This window comes from Terrapene carolina, unplaced genomic scaffold, assembly GCF_002925995.2.
Source record: "Terrapene carolina triunguis isolate 2854851 unplaced genomic scaffold, T_m_triunguis-2.0 Scaffold96, whole genome shotgun sequence".
Classification (NCBI taxonomy): Eukaryota; Metazoa; Chordata; order Testudines; family Emydidae; genus Terrapene; species Terrapene triunguis.
The window spans coordinates 38,452,228-38,468,892 of record NW_020664447.1 but is presented as its reverse complement, the minus strand read 5'-3'; the positions used below and the strand labels follow the sequence as shown (position 1 = coordinate 38,468,892).

General features: G+C 45.1%; 1 protein-coding gene across 4 annotated transcripts in view; it reads right to left on the bottom strand.

The window, feature by feature from the left end:
• PSEN1 (presenilin 1) overlaps window positions 1-16,665 on the bottom strand; it is a 50,295-nt gene that overhangs the window by 13,216 nt on the left and 20,414 nt on the right. For all 4 annotated transcript variants that reach the window (XM_024197489.3, XM_024197488.3, XM_024197486.3 and 1 more), the window contains exons 6-7: window positions 15,219-15,439; window positions 1,313-1,411 (exon numbers count right to left, since the gene is read on the bottom strand). In XM_024197489.3, the coding sequence (XP_024053257.1) occupies window positions 1,313-1,411; window positions 15,219-15,439 (320 nt within the window). The remainder of the gene's footprint in view (window positions 1-1,312; window positions 1,412-15,218; window positions 15,440-16,665) is intronic.

Below are 16,665 nucleotides of genomic sequence, written 5' to 3'. Positions count from 1 at the left end.
GTTCTACTTGAGCCAAATCTAAAAATTTGGAAAAAATGTTGGTGAATTTCAATCCAAAAAGGTCTTGTTTCCAGGTATTTTTAAAGGCCAGATTCACAAAACTGCCAGAGGTAGTTGTGGTTCTTACCTTATAACTGTTAGCTCAATGGTTAGGGCATTCACCCAACATGGGGGAGACCTGGGATCAATTCCCCCATTTGCCCGATACGGAGCTAGGACTTGAATTTGTGTCTTCCCCCACACTCAGGAGAGTGCCCCGACTATAGAACATCCTGGGACAGGTGTCTCTCCTGTTGAAGCTGTCCCACTTTGTATAAAATACTTGAATAGAGACGAAGTAAGAATCACTCTATAGCTTAGTGTTAGGGCACTCACCTCGGACGTGGGAAACCGAAGTTCAAATCTTTGCGCCAATGCGTAATTATTTATACAAGGTAGAACAGTTTCAACAGGAGAGACTGAGAAAGATCATAACACTATATCCCAGAATACGCCAAAATATAGCCCCATGGTTAGATGGGGGAGGAGGAGAGACCCAAGTTCAAATCCCTGCTCCATATCAGCGGGGGGAAGGATTGAACTAGGTCTCCCCCTTACTGGGTGAGTGCTCGAAGCACTGAACTAAAAGTTACAAGGTGGGCACGCCCCCTGCCCCCACACATACACTTTGTGAATAAAGCCTAAACATGTTTTGGGGTTAAAACTAGTCTGCAGATTTGTGTCAAAATTGCAAATAATTTCTGGTCGACAAACTACGAGCAAAACCAGAAGCAGACACACACAGAGAACACAGAAGCAGTTCACATTTAATGGGTTATTCCTTGCAACCATAAGCTAGAAACGTAAATTTTAAAAGTCTGAAGAAAATCTATTTCTTGCAGGAATACATGGGATAGGATCCCCTCACTCACCAACATGAGCTTCCCCCTTCTCTGTGGCAAATAGATTGTTTAAGCCCTGCAAATGGACAAATATTTCTAAACAGAAACAAAGCCTATCCTAAGCATGCTAGATTCACGTTCTACTGATGCTGTTTTGGCCAGACCAAGATCCTTTACCATTTTTTCCATTTTAATTTAAAAAGAACAATATGTGCTGTTTTTATCTTGGAATATCTTATAAAGAACATATTCCAGGTTTCTGAGCAAATAGCAAATGAAAAATTGAGGCCCAAGAAAATGAAATGTGATCTCCAGCTGTGCATGCAACAGAACATATTAAAGCAAAGGAAGCCAATGGGATGATTACATCTCCTTTCCTCAAGGTCAGGCAAGAGATTACAAATCTAAAAGCCTTAATGAAATATACTTACAGGAGTAAATAAGTGCTGGGAAGAGTGTTTCATTTCTCTCTTGAGCTGTTTCAACCAACATACGAAGAGGACCTTTAGGACATAGGACAGCAACCAGATCTGCAGGGGAGAGCACACAGAAAAGATCCTGTACTACAGTATTACAGACTTGGTTTTTAAAAAGTTTTTATGTGAGAGCGGCTTCAGGAATTGGTAATGGGATACCTTCTAGGACGCTTCCTGGAATATAGACCAGGTTAATGAGTTTGTCCCAGTCCAGTTCTCAGTGATAAGATACAAGTCCAGTGGATGTAGATATTGGAGGTAAATAGAGGTGATAGTTTATTATATCTAAATTATGTGGCAGGGACCCACCCCCCTTCAAGCCCTTTCCCCCACTCACTATATCCCTCAATTCTACTGCCACTTTTAGTGTCTGGCATACAGAGGTGTCAGCAGGGATGACGGGGGGGGGAGGGGGAGGAAGGAGGAAGCCGGTACAAATTACCAGGGCCCGGCGGTCTGGAAGGGGGCCCGGGGCCCGGCTCCCCCCACCTCTTGTCGGCCTGTTTAGCCGGTCTGCCCTTGCTGGGGGGCCTGAAAATTTTTTTTCACCGGGGCCCGAACCCGCTCTCGGCGGCCCTGGGTGTCAGTGCGTGCCCCACTCTTGCGCACTGTAGGAGGTGCAAGAGTGGGAGAGACGGACTGGTCAGAAGTCTGGGCCTTTGGCATAAGCACATTCGTTTTCCATGTTTAACTTCTATGGTGTGCAAGCGCATGCTTCTCTTTGGTCCCTCCATGTTCCCCGGGGTCTGTTGCCCTCCATCCATTTTAGGTACTTACATGACCCCACCACTGCAGTAATTGAGTGCTTCTTTAATGTATTCATCCCCACAACACCCTTATGAAGCAGGGCGGTATTATTATCCCTGCTTCACAGACTGAGAACTTAGGCACACATGCTGAGTGACATGCCCATCCCCACACAAACTCTGTGTAATTGAACCCAGGTATCCTGAGTCCCACAACAGCGCCATAACCACTGAACCATCCCTGCTGGCTCCAGTCATCAGGGCACACCCTGAGCTCCACAGGGAGAAGAGCCCTACTCCCAAGAACTTTAGGAGTAAAGACGCTTATAACTCTGTGGCCAGCTGGACTTAAACCCTGCAGCAAGGCTCCCTGGCTTCTCCAAGAAACTGGAAATTGTGGCAAATTCAGATAAATACAAATATTGGGAATTTTAATAAACAAGAAACCAAATACACTAACATATCTCTGGAGCTATTCTGACATTACTTTTAATGAGATATTACTTTTAATGTTTTTCATGCAGTCCACAAACTGTTGTTTTTCAGCATGCTGTATATTTTTAAACTCAGACCATGTAGTTTCATCACAGAAGCTGGCAGAGGCAAGCTTGGGGTTTTGATGACTGGGCAGTAAACAATGCAGCATCTGACAGTTTTGGAAACCAGGAGGCAGCTGAAACTTTGTGTACTGGGGAGGGTGTGAATTCCTCTCCCTCCCTTGTAGGCAGTGATGGGTGTAACTTCAAATTTGAAGCAGGATTTAATTCCAAATTCCTCATTCCACACCCTTGCTGCCCTACTGCCCTCCATCACAATATCTATGGAATATCCAGCTCAGCACTGGGGGATAAGCACTCAATCTTGAGGTTTCTGTTAAAATTATAATAAACTGACAATTCTGAAACCTAATGATGACATTGTTGATGTTTAGATTGTTAACAGTCCGTTGCACACACATGTAAACATCCGGTAGATCAATAAAGGAAGGTTAATTACTTTATGATAATAGAAGTCCTTTGAGATGCATGGTCCCTATGGCTATTCACTGCTCCCGCAACCAGAAATTCTTCAATAACAGTGTCTGTTGGTCCACACCAATGCACTGTCTCTCCTCGTGCTGCAAACAGAGGGTGTGAGGGGTGGGGCAAACCAACTGCCTCTCCAATTCCAACTCTGCTGTGAATCACGTGAGAATCCGAAGCAGAAGGGAAGGAAGGTGGATTGTGAATACCCATAGGAACCACACATTTCAAAGAACTCCTGTTACTATAATGTAAGTAAGGCTGTGACTACACTGCCACTTTCAGCGCTAAAACTTTTGTCATTCAGGGGTGTGAAAAAACACCGAGCGACAAAAGTTTTAGCGCTGAAAAGCGCTAAAAGCTGCGCTCCCAGCGATAAAGGTACCACCGCCCGTTAGGGGTGTTTTTTTTTTTTTTTTTTAAATCACCAGGAGACTCTCCCGCGGCTATAAAGCATGGCTACACTGCCCACGTCACAGCGCTGCTGCGGCTGCGCTGTAACGTGGGTAGTGTAGACATACCCTTACTTCCCTTTCTTTGAGTGCTAGTCTCTATGGGTATTCACTATGAGCGACTCCCATGCAGTGCCTATTGAGAAGGCAAGTGCGAGGAAGAGCTTTGCACCACGGGCGGCGCGCAATGGAGGTTGGGGGAGGCTAAGCCTCCCCAAACCTCATGCCACCCGGGGGGAAGGGGGAATGGCGGATTTGGGGCCCCCAGAAAAATCGCCCCACTCTGCCACAGCCCTGGGGCCACGGCAGGGGCATAGAGCTTTTCTGGTCTCAGAGCCACAGGGGAAGCAGTGAGCCGGGGCAGGGCCTTGGGTGGGGGGGAAGAGCCGGAGTAGGGGCAGAACGGGGGCAGGGCTGCAGGTGGAAGGGGCACAATGGGGGGAAGGGCTCCAGGCTCAGAGCCCCAGGCAGAGCCAAGAGCTGCGTGCGGTCCCAGCCGAGGCTGAGAGTTTGACTCCGGCTGGGGACGAGCTCTCAGCCCCTGCCCCCACCCCTGTCCTCATAGCTCTGACTGAGCCCCAAACCCGCCCCCCTGCCAGGGCCATGGGGGGGGGGGGGCTGAGAGCACAAGCGGGGGTGTGGCCTCAGAGGGAAGAGGCAGGGCAGGGGGCTAGCCTCCCCAAGGAGAAGCTTCAACCGCCGCCCATGCTTTGCACCACAGTTAACAGGATTGCAGAAACGAAGGAAGCATCCTCAGCTGAGGCTTGAATCAGGGAATAGTGCCCGGTAAAATGCCAATAGAGCCAATCTGCCAGTCTATAGATTTCCAAGAGTGGGACTCCTTGAAAGGATGCCAGTGAGGCAGCGTGCACTCTGGTAGAGTGAGCCCTGACAGATTGTGAAGGAGGGGCTCCTGCCTTCTCATAGCAGAGAAAGATACAGCTGGAAATCCATTCTGAGAGTCCCTGGGAAGACATTGCCTCTCCCTTCATCCTCTCAGATATGGAGACAAATAGTCATGGAGATCTTCTAAAGTGCTTTGTCCTATCCAGACTGGATGTCCGCAGGGCTCCAGCATTCCGTTTCCTGCCTCTATATTCCTGAGGTCTTGGGTAAAAAACAACAACAGGTAGGTGGAGTGCCCAGTTCAAGTGAAAGTCAGATGGAACCTCAAGGATGAATTTGCAATCCAGTCTCAGGGATACTCTGTCCCTGTGAAAGACAATATAAGGCAAGTCCACCCTGAGGGCCCTAAGCTCAACTACTCTCTTGGCTGGGGTAATGGCTGTGAGGATGGCTACCTTCATTGATAAAAGTAAGAGGCAGCAGGAGGCCAAGAGTTCAAAGGGCAGTTTCATGAATTGGGAAAGCAGTAGGTTCAGGTCCCAAAACAGAGTAGGTCTTGATACCGGTAGGAACATTCTGATGGTGCCTTTTAAAAACTTGACTGTTGTGGAATGGGTGAAAACCCTCTCCCAGAGAATAAAAGGCATTGATAGCTGCTAAACAAACCCTTAATTTACTAACGGATAGGCCTGAGACTATAAATGAGAGGAGACAGTCCAGGATAAGAGGAATGCCAGATTCCCCTAGAGGCAAATTGTGCCTCTGACCCACAGAGAGAACCACTCCCACTTGGCAGTGTAACACTTTCCTATAGAAGGTTTTTTGTTTTTGAAAAGGATGAACAGAACTTTCTCCAAGCAGGATCTCCCTAAGTCTGTCATCCATCCCAAAACCAGGCTGTCAGATGAAGGGGTGCCAGTTTGGGATACCTGGTGCCACCCGTTCTGTGACCGTAGGTCTGGAAACGGTACAGGTGAATGCATGGGTGGGAGGCCACCTGTAGGGCCCTGGTGAAGCAGAATTGCTGTGGCTGGTCTTTTGGAGGACTCATGGTGGGAGCGGAATGGGAGGAAAGGTGTGACCAGTGCACTAGGAATGCATCCTCTCTGAGCAGCTCCCCGAGCATCCAGAAAGCAATAAGTTGAGCACCTTCTGTTGTCCTGGGTTGCAAAAAGGTTGGAAGATGGGGATCCCCACTGGCAAAAGATTCACTGAGTGACAGACGGGTAGAGCTCCCACTCGTGAAAATGCCTGCTGAGACTATCTGCTAGGGAATTCATTATCCCAGGCAGATGCACTGCAGAGGATGATCTGGTGCTGGATGCACCAGTTCCAGAGGTGCACCACCTCCCTGCAGAGTGATGCAAACCTTGATCCCCTCTGTGTGTTTATATACTAAGCAGTGGTCACATTGTCTGATTTTACCTGGACCCGAGTGGATTGAATGAAGGGGAAGAATTTTTTGCATGCTTCATTGACTGCTTGAAGCTCAAGTTGGTTGACCTGGTGTGTGCGACTTTTAAGAAGTCCAGGAGCCCTGAGCTATATGGTCACCCAGGTGTGCCACCCCAGCCTCGGAGGGATAGGTCTGTCATGAGTGTCTGTGGGTGGGGCAGAAGCAAGGAACCCCCCCCCCACCACCACACACAAACTCTCTCTCTCTATTCCCATCGGGTGAGAGATGTCCAGACACTGGGAGGAAGTGCGACTCTTATCCAAGGAGTCTCTCTTTGGGACAGACCTTACTCTGCCAAACTTGGAGCCTGCGTAGGTGAAGCCTGGCGAAAGGGGTCACATGAATGCATGAAGCCATGTGGCCTAGAAGTACCAAGCGCGACCAGACTGCCATCTGAGGACTGAGACAGAGTTGGCTACAAAGATCTCAATGCGAAGAATCTGTACTGTGGCTACACATGAATCTACGACTGCTTCAATAATATCTATAGTCATTATGGGTGTTAAAGTGGACACTCCTGGATTTACTTAAAAGTTCCAAGGAGTGGCATATGTAGAGCAGGGCAGCAATTGCTATTCGTACTCCTGATATGATTGTCCCTTGAGGAGCCAGTGTCCTAGGCCTGGTCTACACTAGGACTTTAATTCGGATTTAGCTGCCTTAATCCGAATTAACCCTTCACCCGTCCACACTACAGAGCCAGTTAATTCGAATTAAAGGGCCCTTTAAATCGATTTCTGTACTCCACCTCGACGAACGGAGTAGAGCCTAAATCGATTTTGTTAATTCGAATTAGGGTTAGTGTGGACGCACACCACCGAATTACTGTATTTAAGTTAATGGGGTAGTGTGGCCGCACACCACCGAATTAATGTGGTTTAAAACCGAATTAAGGTGCTTAGGGTATGTCTACACTACAGGATTAATCCGAATTTAGATAATTCGAATTTGGGAAACAGGTTGTATAAATTCGATTGTGCGCGGCCACACTAAGCACCTTAATTCGGTTTTAAACCACATTAATTCGGTGGTGTGCGGCCACACTACCCCATTAACTTAAACACAGTAATTCGGTGGTGTGCGTCCACACTAACCCTAATTCGAATTAACAAAATCGATTTAGGCTCTACTCCGTTCGTCGAGGTGGAGTACAGAAATCGATTTAAAGGGCCCTTTAATTCGAATTAACTGGCTCTGTAGTGTGGACGGGTGAAGGGTTAATTCGGATTAAGGCAGCTAAATCCGAATTAAACTCCTAGTGTAGACCAGGCCTTAGTGTGGCCGCGCACAATCGAATTTATACAACCTGTTTCCCAAATTCGAATTATCTAAATTCGGATTAATCCTGTAGTGTAGACATACCCATAGACTCACAGGATTGGTGCTATAGCCCCAGCTTTGGAACAGTCTCTAGGAGGCCCCTTCAGTGTGCCAGACCCTCTCAGGGTCTCACTCTTCCTCCAGGGTAAGCCAGGTGGCTCCACTGCCTCCTTACACAGGATTTCTGGGCTTGCAGCACTCCTGCTTCACACCTTGAGCTCTGTTCAGCAAGTCCAACTGAGCCAGGCTCCCGACAGAGACCTGAACCCTCTTTGTGGATGAATGCACCTTGCTGAGCATTTGCAGTGACACTCACATAGCACTGGCAAAACAGTAGCGTTTATTTCTTAACTGGAACACAGCATAGGAAATCCTGAGGGTAATCTAGAAAAATGAAGGTTAAATCATAGTCCATTCTGATTAGTCCAGCCAAGCTGTAGTGAACCCCTTGTTTCAAGTTCTGTCTGTCTTCCTTTCTCCGTCTGACCTCCTGGGTCAAACTTCAGGTAAGAGCCCCAACTCCTTCCAGCTGCTAACTCTTCTCTCCCACCTCATAGAGCTCCAGACCCTTGATCTCCACTGGGCAATCTGTTGTTCAGCTTCCCTAAGAAAAGGCAGGGAAGTCGCTGGTTGCTAGATGTCAATATTCTATCAATTGGATCCCCACTGTCTTCTCAGATGCTCCACTGATATGGGGATTAAGGACCAGACAGCTAGACAACAGTCACACCTATGTCTCCTAGCCTGCCCCAAGAGCAAAGAGTTCCCTTCCACTCACTGGGTAATAATGCCACACAGGGGAAACTGAGGCACAAAAGCCTCAAAAATATTACAAAATATTCCCACTGTGTCATAGTCAGTCATCCAGTCAGGGAAATATATAGTGGAGCTGGTAGCATATATGCACTGCCACTATCATCATGACCTTTGTAAAAACTCTTGGAGCTGCTGAAAGTTCAAAACTATTTTGCACTGGAGGTGCTTTGAGTCCACTATGAAATGCAGGTATTTCTGTGTGCTGGGTGGAAAACAGGTGTCCTTAAAACTGAGAGCCACAAAACAGATGCCTTCATTCAAGGAGGGGATTACAGCAGCCAGGGTAATCATCCTGAATTCTGAGTGGTGGATGAACACATTCAATTTTCTGAGGTCCAGGATGGGTCTCCAGTCCCCCTTCTATTGGGGATGAGGAAGTATTTGGAGTAAAAGCCCTTCCCCTTGTGTTGAGGTGGTACCGGTTCTATTGCTTCCAGTTGGATTAGGGAGTCCACTTCCGGTTTGAGGAATGGCTTGTGACAGGGATCCTTGAAGGAGGCTGGGAGGTGGGCAGGTTGGAGATGGGGTAGACAAGAATTCAATGGTATACCCTGTTCAGATGTTGTCTAAGATCCACCTGTTTGAAGTTAAAAGTTGACACATTGGAAGAAAACAGGCTAGATGGTCTCCAAAGGAGTCTGAGGAGATTTATTGTGCGAGGACTGGCTGATGGTTCTCAATCGTCCGCATCAAAATGATTTCTTGATAGACGGCTGAGTCTGGAGAGGGAACTGTAGGGTGGAGCAGCGTCTGCCTCACTGTACCATCTGGTGCTTTCTTGGTGGCTCATAGGTCTTTTGGTGGTAGAATGGTGTAGAGTTGGCGAGTATCTATGTTATGGCAGTTTAGAATATTTTCTGCAAGGGGCTCAGTCCACGCCGCCCCTTGTACCCTCAGTTTGCAGCACAAGAAGACAGAGTGTGCAGGAGCAGACTAACGGACACTTCTATTGATGAGTTTCAGTGCATGGAGATTGTGCACCCATGGTGAATACCCATATGGACCAGCACGCAAAGAACTGCACATAACAAACCACGTAACCATTATAACTTGTCATCTTGTTCCCTATTCCTTATTGTTTGTTGCCATCACCTGCCATGTCTACAGTTACAAGTTCTTTGAGGCAGGGGAGATGCATATATTACTGTTTTTAAAAACTATACTTCTCTATAAAACCGCTCTTGGCTATCTACAAAATTAGGTAGAAGTCTGCCTTGGTTATGTTTGGTTCACGTTTTTGAAGATTCTCTTTGCAACCCCCAATATTTTTCTTGAGTTTTAAAAATAAGTCAATAGATGTCATAATTACAATGCTGCTGCATAACTGCAATATATATGGAGACCTGTCTACATCAAAAGATCGAACTGCCACTGTTGTGCTATAGCATTAAACAAACTAGTTCCAGGTACTAATTAGTTGTTAATAAAAGAGACAAGCTAGTGTAAAAATATATTGTTGCTAAATAAGAGGCTCCCCACAAGAAATGTCACTCAGCTGCAAATAGTGTTTCTATCTGTCTTTGCATTTTGACTTGTAAGTCAACAGTATTCTCAAATACAGCACTATGAAACTGCCAGATTTAATGCCTTGAAATCCCTGTGCTCAGTGTATACTACCAGTGGCTTTTCTTTGCAGAAGTCCAAAGCTAAACCAAGAGAGTTCTACAAAGGGAGTGCCAAATCAGCACAATCACTAACTAGATAAGAAAAATCTGCAAAGGCTGTGTCTTTGCATAGGTTAGAAATGCAGATGAACAAGCACATTTTATGAGGTAATTTGGATTCTCTAAACTAACATTACAATTTAAGAGACTAGATAAGTGGAGCATATAGAGGTATTTTATAGAATGTGCAAGTCTCACACAGGCTGCCAACCTGCCTGTTCCCACTTGAACAAGAGAAAGTGTGAATATTTATATATGGAGAGTTTGCAAAAACTAGGATTATTAAACTTAGAAAAAAGGAGTATTAGCAAGGATTTGACTGAGGTATTCAAAGTGATGAGCAGCATAATGAAATATGAGCAGCCCCCTTTTTCATCAAGTCCTCTGGTTCTTGTACATGGGACAACGAATGAAACTAAGAGAAGTAAATATAAAATCAAAGGAAATCATTGAACCATACATATCAATAAAGGTGACTATACGAGTATAGCTGTAGGAATACACTACTGGCCACTTGACCAGGATGGGCATTGTGAAATGCTCAGGGAGATTAGAAAGGCTACATAAAAAGAAAAGCCAATAATAATGGGGGATTTCAACTATGCCCATATTGACTGGGAACACGTCACCTCGGGGTGGATGAAGAGATAAAATCTCTAGACACCATTAATGATTGCATCTTGGAGCAGCTAGTCCTAGAACCCTCAAGGGGAGAGGTAATTCTTGATTTAGTCCTAAGTAGAGCACAGGATCTGGTCCAAGAGGTGAATATACTTGAACTCCTCATACGGTGATCAGATAGCAAGTCTGAAAAATCGGGACAGGGGCTGGGGTGTAATAGGAGCCCATATTTAAAAAAAGCCCCAAATATCAGGACTGTCCGTATAAAATCGGGACATCTGGTCACCCTAACTGCTCAGTAACAGCCATCATAATGTAATTGAAGTTAACATCCTTGTAAAGGGGGGCAGGGGGAGGGAAGCTACTGTGATAGGTTTCTTTGAACTTCAAAAAAGGAGAATTACACAAAAATGAGGAAGCTAGTTAAAGAGAAATTAAAAGTAACAGTCACAAGAGTGAAATGCCTCCAGACAGCATGGAAATTTAAAACACCAGAATAGAGACTCAAACTAAACGTATACCCCAAATAAAAAACTAAAAACAGAAAGAGGACCAAAAAAAAAAGTCACCATGGCTAAACAGCAGAATAGAAGAGGTGGTTAGAGGCATCCTTTAAAAACTGGAAGACAAATCCTACTGAAAACAGAAAGGAACAAACTCTGGCAAGTCAAGTGTAAAAATATAATTATGCAGGCCAAGAAAGAATTTGAAGAGCAACTACCAAAAAGACAAAAACTAACAGCATTTTTTTTTTTTTTTTTTTAAGTGCAGCAGAAGCAGGAAGCCTGACAGAAAAATCAGTGCAGCCACTGGACGATCGAGATACTAAAGCAGCACTTCAGGAAGACAAGGCCGTTGCAGAGAAGCTAAATCAATTCTTTGCACCAGTCTTCACTGTAGAGAACACGAAGGGGATTCCCATACCTGAGCCATTCTTTTTTAGGTGACAAATCTGCATAACTGTCCTAGTCTGAGGTGTCAATAGAGGAGGTTTTGGAATAAGTCACCAGGACCAGAATGTATTCACCCAAGAGTTCTGAAGGAACTCAAATATGAAATTGCAGAACTACTACCTGTGGTATAAAGCAACAAAGAGTCCCGTGGCACCTTATAGACTAACAATCTATAAGGTGACACAGGACTCTGTCGCTTTTTACAGATCCAGACTAAGACGGCTACCTCTCTGATACCTGTGGTATGTAACCTATTGCTTAAATCAGCTTCTATACCAAATGACTGGAAGATAGCTAATGTAACGCCAATTTTTTAAAAAAAGCTCCAGAGGTGATCCTGGCAATTACATGCCATTAAGCCTAACTTCAGCACAAGGCCAATTGTTTGAAACTAAAATAAAGAACAGAATTATCAGACACATAGATGAACATGATTTGTTGGGGAAGAGTCAACACAGCTTCTGTAAAGGGAAATCATGCTAACCAAAATATTAGAATCATTTGAGGGAGCTCAAAGCATGCGGACAAGGGTGATTCAGTTGATTAGTGTACATCAGGGGTCGGCAACGTTTGGCACGCGGCACGCCAGGGTAAGAACCCTAGCAGGCCGGGCCAGTTTATTTACCTGCTGACGCGGCAGGTTCGGCCGATCGCGGCCCCCATTCGCCGCGGTTTGCTGTCCCGGGCCAATGGGGGCGGTGGGAAGTGGCGTGGGCGAGGGATGTGCTGGCCGCGGCTTCCCGCCGCCCCCATTGGCCCGGGACGGCGAACCGCGGCCAGTGGGGGGCGTGATCGGCCGAATCTGCCGCGTCAGCAGGTAAATAAACTGGCCCGGCCCGCTAGGGTGCTTACCCTGGCGAGCTGCGTGCCAAACATTGCCGACCCCTGGTGTACATGGACTTTCAGAAAGCCTTTAACAAGTTCCCTCACCAAAGTCTCTTAAGCAAACTTTGGCCTGGACTACAATGGGGGGGAGGAGGAGAGGAAAGAAAATCGATCTAAGTTACGCAACTTCAGCGTGAATAACGTAGCTGAAGTCGACGTACTTAGATCTACTTACTGCAGTGTCTTCACTGCAGTAAGTTGACGGCTGACGCTCTCCAGTTGACTCTGCCTGCACCTCTCACCCTGGTGGAGTACCGTAGTCGACGGGCGAGTGCTTGGTGGTCGATTTATTGCGTCTAGATTAGACGCGATAAATTGACCCCCGCTGGATCAATTGCTGCCAATCGATCCAGCGGATGATGTAGACAAGCCCTAAGAAGTCATGGGATAAGAGGGAAGGTCCTCTCATGTATCAGTAATTGGTTAAAAGATGGGAAACAAAGGGTAGGAATAAATTATTAGTTTTCACAATGGAGAGAAGCAAACACTGGATCACCCAAGGATCTATGCTGGGAACTGTGCTATCCAACATACTCATATATCATCTGGAAAAGAGGGTATGTGATGTGGCAAAATTTGCAGATGATATAAAATTACTGAGGATAGTTAAATCCAAAGCTGACTGAAAAGAGTTACAAAGGAATCTATCTAAACTGGATGACTGAGCAACAAAATGGCAGATAAAATTCAATGTTGCTAAGAGCAAAGTAATGCACAATGGAAAAAAATATCCCAAATACACACAAAGTGATGGGGTCTAAATTAGCTGTTACCACTCAAGAAAGATCTTGGCTTCATTGTGGATAGTTCTCTGAAAACATCTACTCAATGTGCAGCAGCAGTAAAAAAGTTAACAGAACATTAGGAACCATTAGCAAAGAGACCAATAAAAAACATAAAATATCATAATGCCACTATCTAAATCCATGGTATGCCCACACCTTGAATACTGCGTGCATTTCTGGTCACCCCATCTCAAAAAAGATATATTAGAATTGAAAAAGGTATGGAGAAGGGCAACAACAATGAGGAGGGGTATGGAACAGCTTCCATGTGAGGAGAGATTAAAAAGACTGGGACTGTTCAGTTTACAGAAGAGAGGAGTAAGGGGGGGGGGGGGGGGGGGCGGTATGACAGAGCTCTATAATATCATGACTGGTGTGGAAAAAGTGAATAGGGAAGTGTTATTTACCCATTCACATAATAAGAAGCAGGGGCACCCAATGAAATTAACAGGCAGCAGTTTTAAAACAAACATAAGGAAGTACTTCTTCACACAATGCAGTCATCCTTTGGAACTCATTGTTAAGGGATGTTGTGAAGGTCAAAAGTACAACTGGGTCCAAAAAAGAATTAGATAAGAATCTGATAACCGTGGAATTCACCCCTACCAGGTTGAAAATAGCCCAAATGTGGTGACCTTCAAGTCACGCTGTGAAGCCTGTCTTCCTTGGGCTAGCACCCAGGGAAGGCTAAGGTGCTCTGAGAGTGGGGTTTCTTTGGGGAATCTGAGGGGTGGGGATTATTATTATTATTGGGTAACTGCCTATTTTCTATTGGACAGGAATTGCTGCTGTTTGTTATTGTTATGGAGTGTATTTCACATGGATGGGACAGTCTTGTCTAAACCTGTTATGTTGTTTAAAGTGAAATAAATAAAATCTTATGACTACTAACACTTGGGTTCATGCCAGCTGTGAAACAAGGGCTTAATAAGCAGTTGACCTATGAAGGCCAAGGAAGACTCTCCCTACCTCATTCAGAACCTGGGTCAAACAGCTAGCACTACGTGCGTAAGGAACATTTTCACCCTCTTCCGAGGCATCAGGTACCTAAGGACAATACTGGCCCAAGATGGACAAAGGGCTAATCAAGTCTGATTAATCTTGTATTTCTACAAATATGGAGGGGAAAAAAACAGACCCTCACCTTTCCCATCATCAGGGAATTTCAGATTTCGTGTCTATCTGCAGATAAAATTCACTTCTGCGTTTCCAAATTAATTCAAATTCTTTACGAGTAAGTTTGCATTGATCCTCCTCTTCGCTATAAGAAATTTAAATTATACACTAGGAGCTAGGGGTGTGATCACAAACACATGCTTGCGCTAGCTCTTGTCTTGATCGCATGAGTATCAATAGCAGTGTAGCACGGCTAGCGGAGGTATGGCTGAGGGGTTATGTGCTCAGCACAGCTCAGCCTCTGCTGCCACTACCCATGCTACCACGGCTTCACTGCTACTTATACTCGCGCTAGCTCGAACGTGTACACAAGCAGGAGAAATCACATTCCTAGCTTGTCGCGTAGCCGTAACCTTAGATATTCTGGCCTATTATGTAAACTAAATCAGTCTTTGAGACACATTTGCCCTTATAGCAAGATCATGAAAACCATAAAATACAGAGTACCACTCCTACGGAAGGGCTTCAGTGCCCTTTACAAGTGTATGATAACTGAGATGGGTTATGTGATCTCTAGATATAGTTTATTGCAGCCTTCTCTGGGATGAAACATAACGTATGATAGTCTAGAAAAGGAAATTACTACTATACCGATCTGAACTGTGGGAGAGTATTTAACTGTGCCATGACTAGATCCTCCTGTGTGAAGGGACTTTTTCCTAAGGAAAACTCCTAGAGGAATTTCTGAGATTACCCTGTTCTTGTCAGGGGATGGACTGGCCCCCTTGGTATCTGGAGGACCCTAGGGAGGCCACAGCTATCCACCTGAAGCCCTTGTACCCAGGATGTGGCTCCAGCCTCCCAAGGAACTGCTTCACTCTGGAAATGCAATAGCTCCCAAAGGCCCTTGAGGGAGAGGGAGACACAAGAGTTATCGTCAATGAGACCAGAAGGAGGACTACAATATGGGTCTCAAGCCTATCCTCTCCTCCCTTGTACTACCCCAATTCCACTCCCAATCTGGTCCCTGGAATTTGAGTAAGACATTGAAGCAAAACCCTTGCCCTGCCTGTGTTTGGACCCTGGGTTTTATGTCTGGTCAAACAGATGGAAGAAGTGAAAGTAGGAAGAGGGCACGCTATCATCATTGCTGGTATTATGCTTTTTTCAGGATCTTACCATATACTGAAATCACAGCTAGGATAAGCCACGCAGTCCATTCAGGAAGGTATTTAATGAATACCAGGGCCATGAGAGCACTGATCATAATGAGATATGCTTGCTGGAGCCGGAGCGGGCCTTTCCAGTGAATGCAGATCATTCCCACTACACCGAAGTTCCAGATCATGAGCGCGAGGGTAATGTAGTCCATGGCAACGTTATAGGTTTTAAAAACCTCACTAAAACATTTAAGAAAAGGAGATTAGATAAAGAAAACAGGCATCTGTTTCCCTAAAGCAATGGCAAAAAACAAAGAAGGCAAACTTGAGAATTAGATTTTAAAACTCTACACTTCATGTATTTTGACAAAGTTGTTCTTTTATTAGATCTTAATTAGATCTGACAAGGACTCAAAGAAACAGTTTGCTTTTTGAGGAAGAGGTAGTTTTACAGGGAGTGTTTCATTTAAACTATTTTAGGTTTACTAATTCAGTTTTCTGCAGTACAACCTTCCATTGACCCTCTTGTTTCCTTCTCAGTCACAGATCAAAAAGCTGCCAGCACAGGACATCAATGCAAAGTAGTTGATTAACCTATAGATGGTCTTCCATTTTGTAAGTAAAATTTCAAAAAAATAATTTCCTGGCATACAAATGGCTCTTTTAGCTACCTGGAATATCAACTAGACACGTAGTACCACTGTGTCAACCGTGCAAGGGAAAGAGGATGTAGTGTGAATGCTTCAGCTGATCAGACATTGTCCTGGGCCCCAATGAACTGAATTTTTTTAAATTAAGAGAACAAAATATTCTGTGAAATAAATATATCTAAGAAATTTAAAGTTACGATGGCTCTCCAGGAATATAAGCCTGGGGTTCGTCATTCATCTTTGTCCTTCTGGATGAAATCCTAGTGCTAACTCAGGGCTAAGAAAAGCATGCTGACTGTAAGATTGTGTTTGGGGTTTGCACCACCATTATAGCTGCCCACCATTACCAGAAAGTAAAAATCTCCCTTTGAGGATGGAGCTAAGTTCCTCAATCAGATAGGAGAGATTACTGAATACAATGAATGGAAAAACTACCTTGCAGGGAACAAGTATATTTTCTCCAAGTCATAGGTAACTTCCACTGGCCTGCGAAAAAATCAGTGCTCAAGCATGCTGCTGGCACAGAATGCTGCTAAATGGCCATGCCTGATGAGGTGGTGAAGTGCTGCTTCAGGATCTGACTTACAGGACAAGTACAAAACCTTGAAACATGGGTCTATTCTGCTGTAGATGCAAGTGCATAACTTCCATTAGATAGAATAGAAGTGTGTATCGGTGGCAGAGCAGATTCCTTTCAGTAGATTAAGTCTTTTAGACTGTTCCCAAATAAACGCTCTTTGCATGGCTGACCCTTACCAATTACCATGGTGACACGAGGGCAACTGTTTACATATGCTTATGGTGAAGAGACAAAGA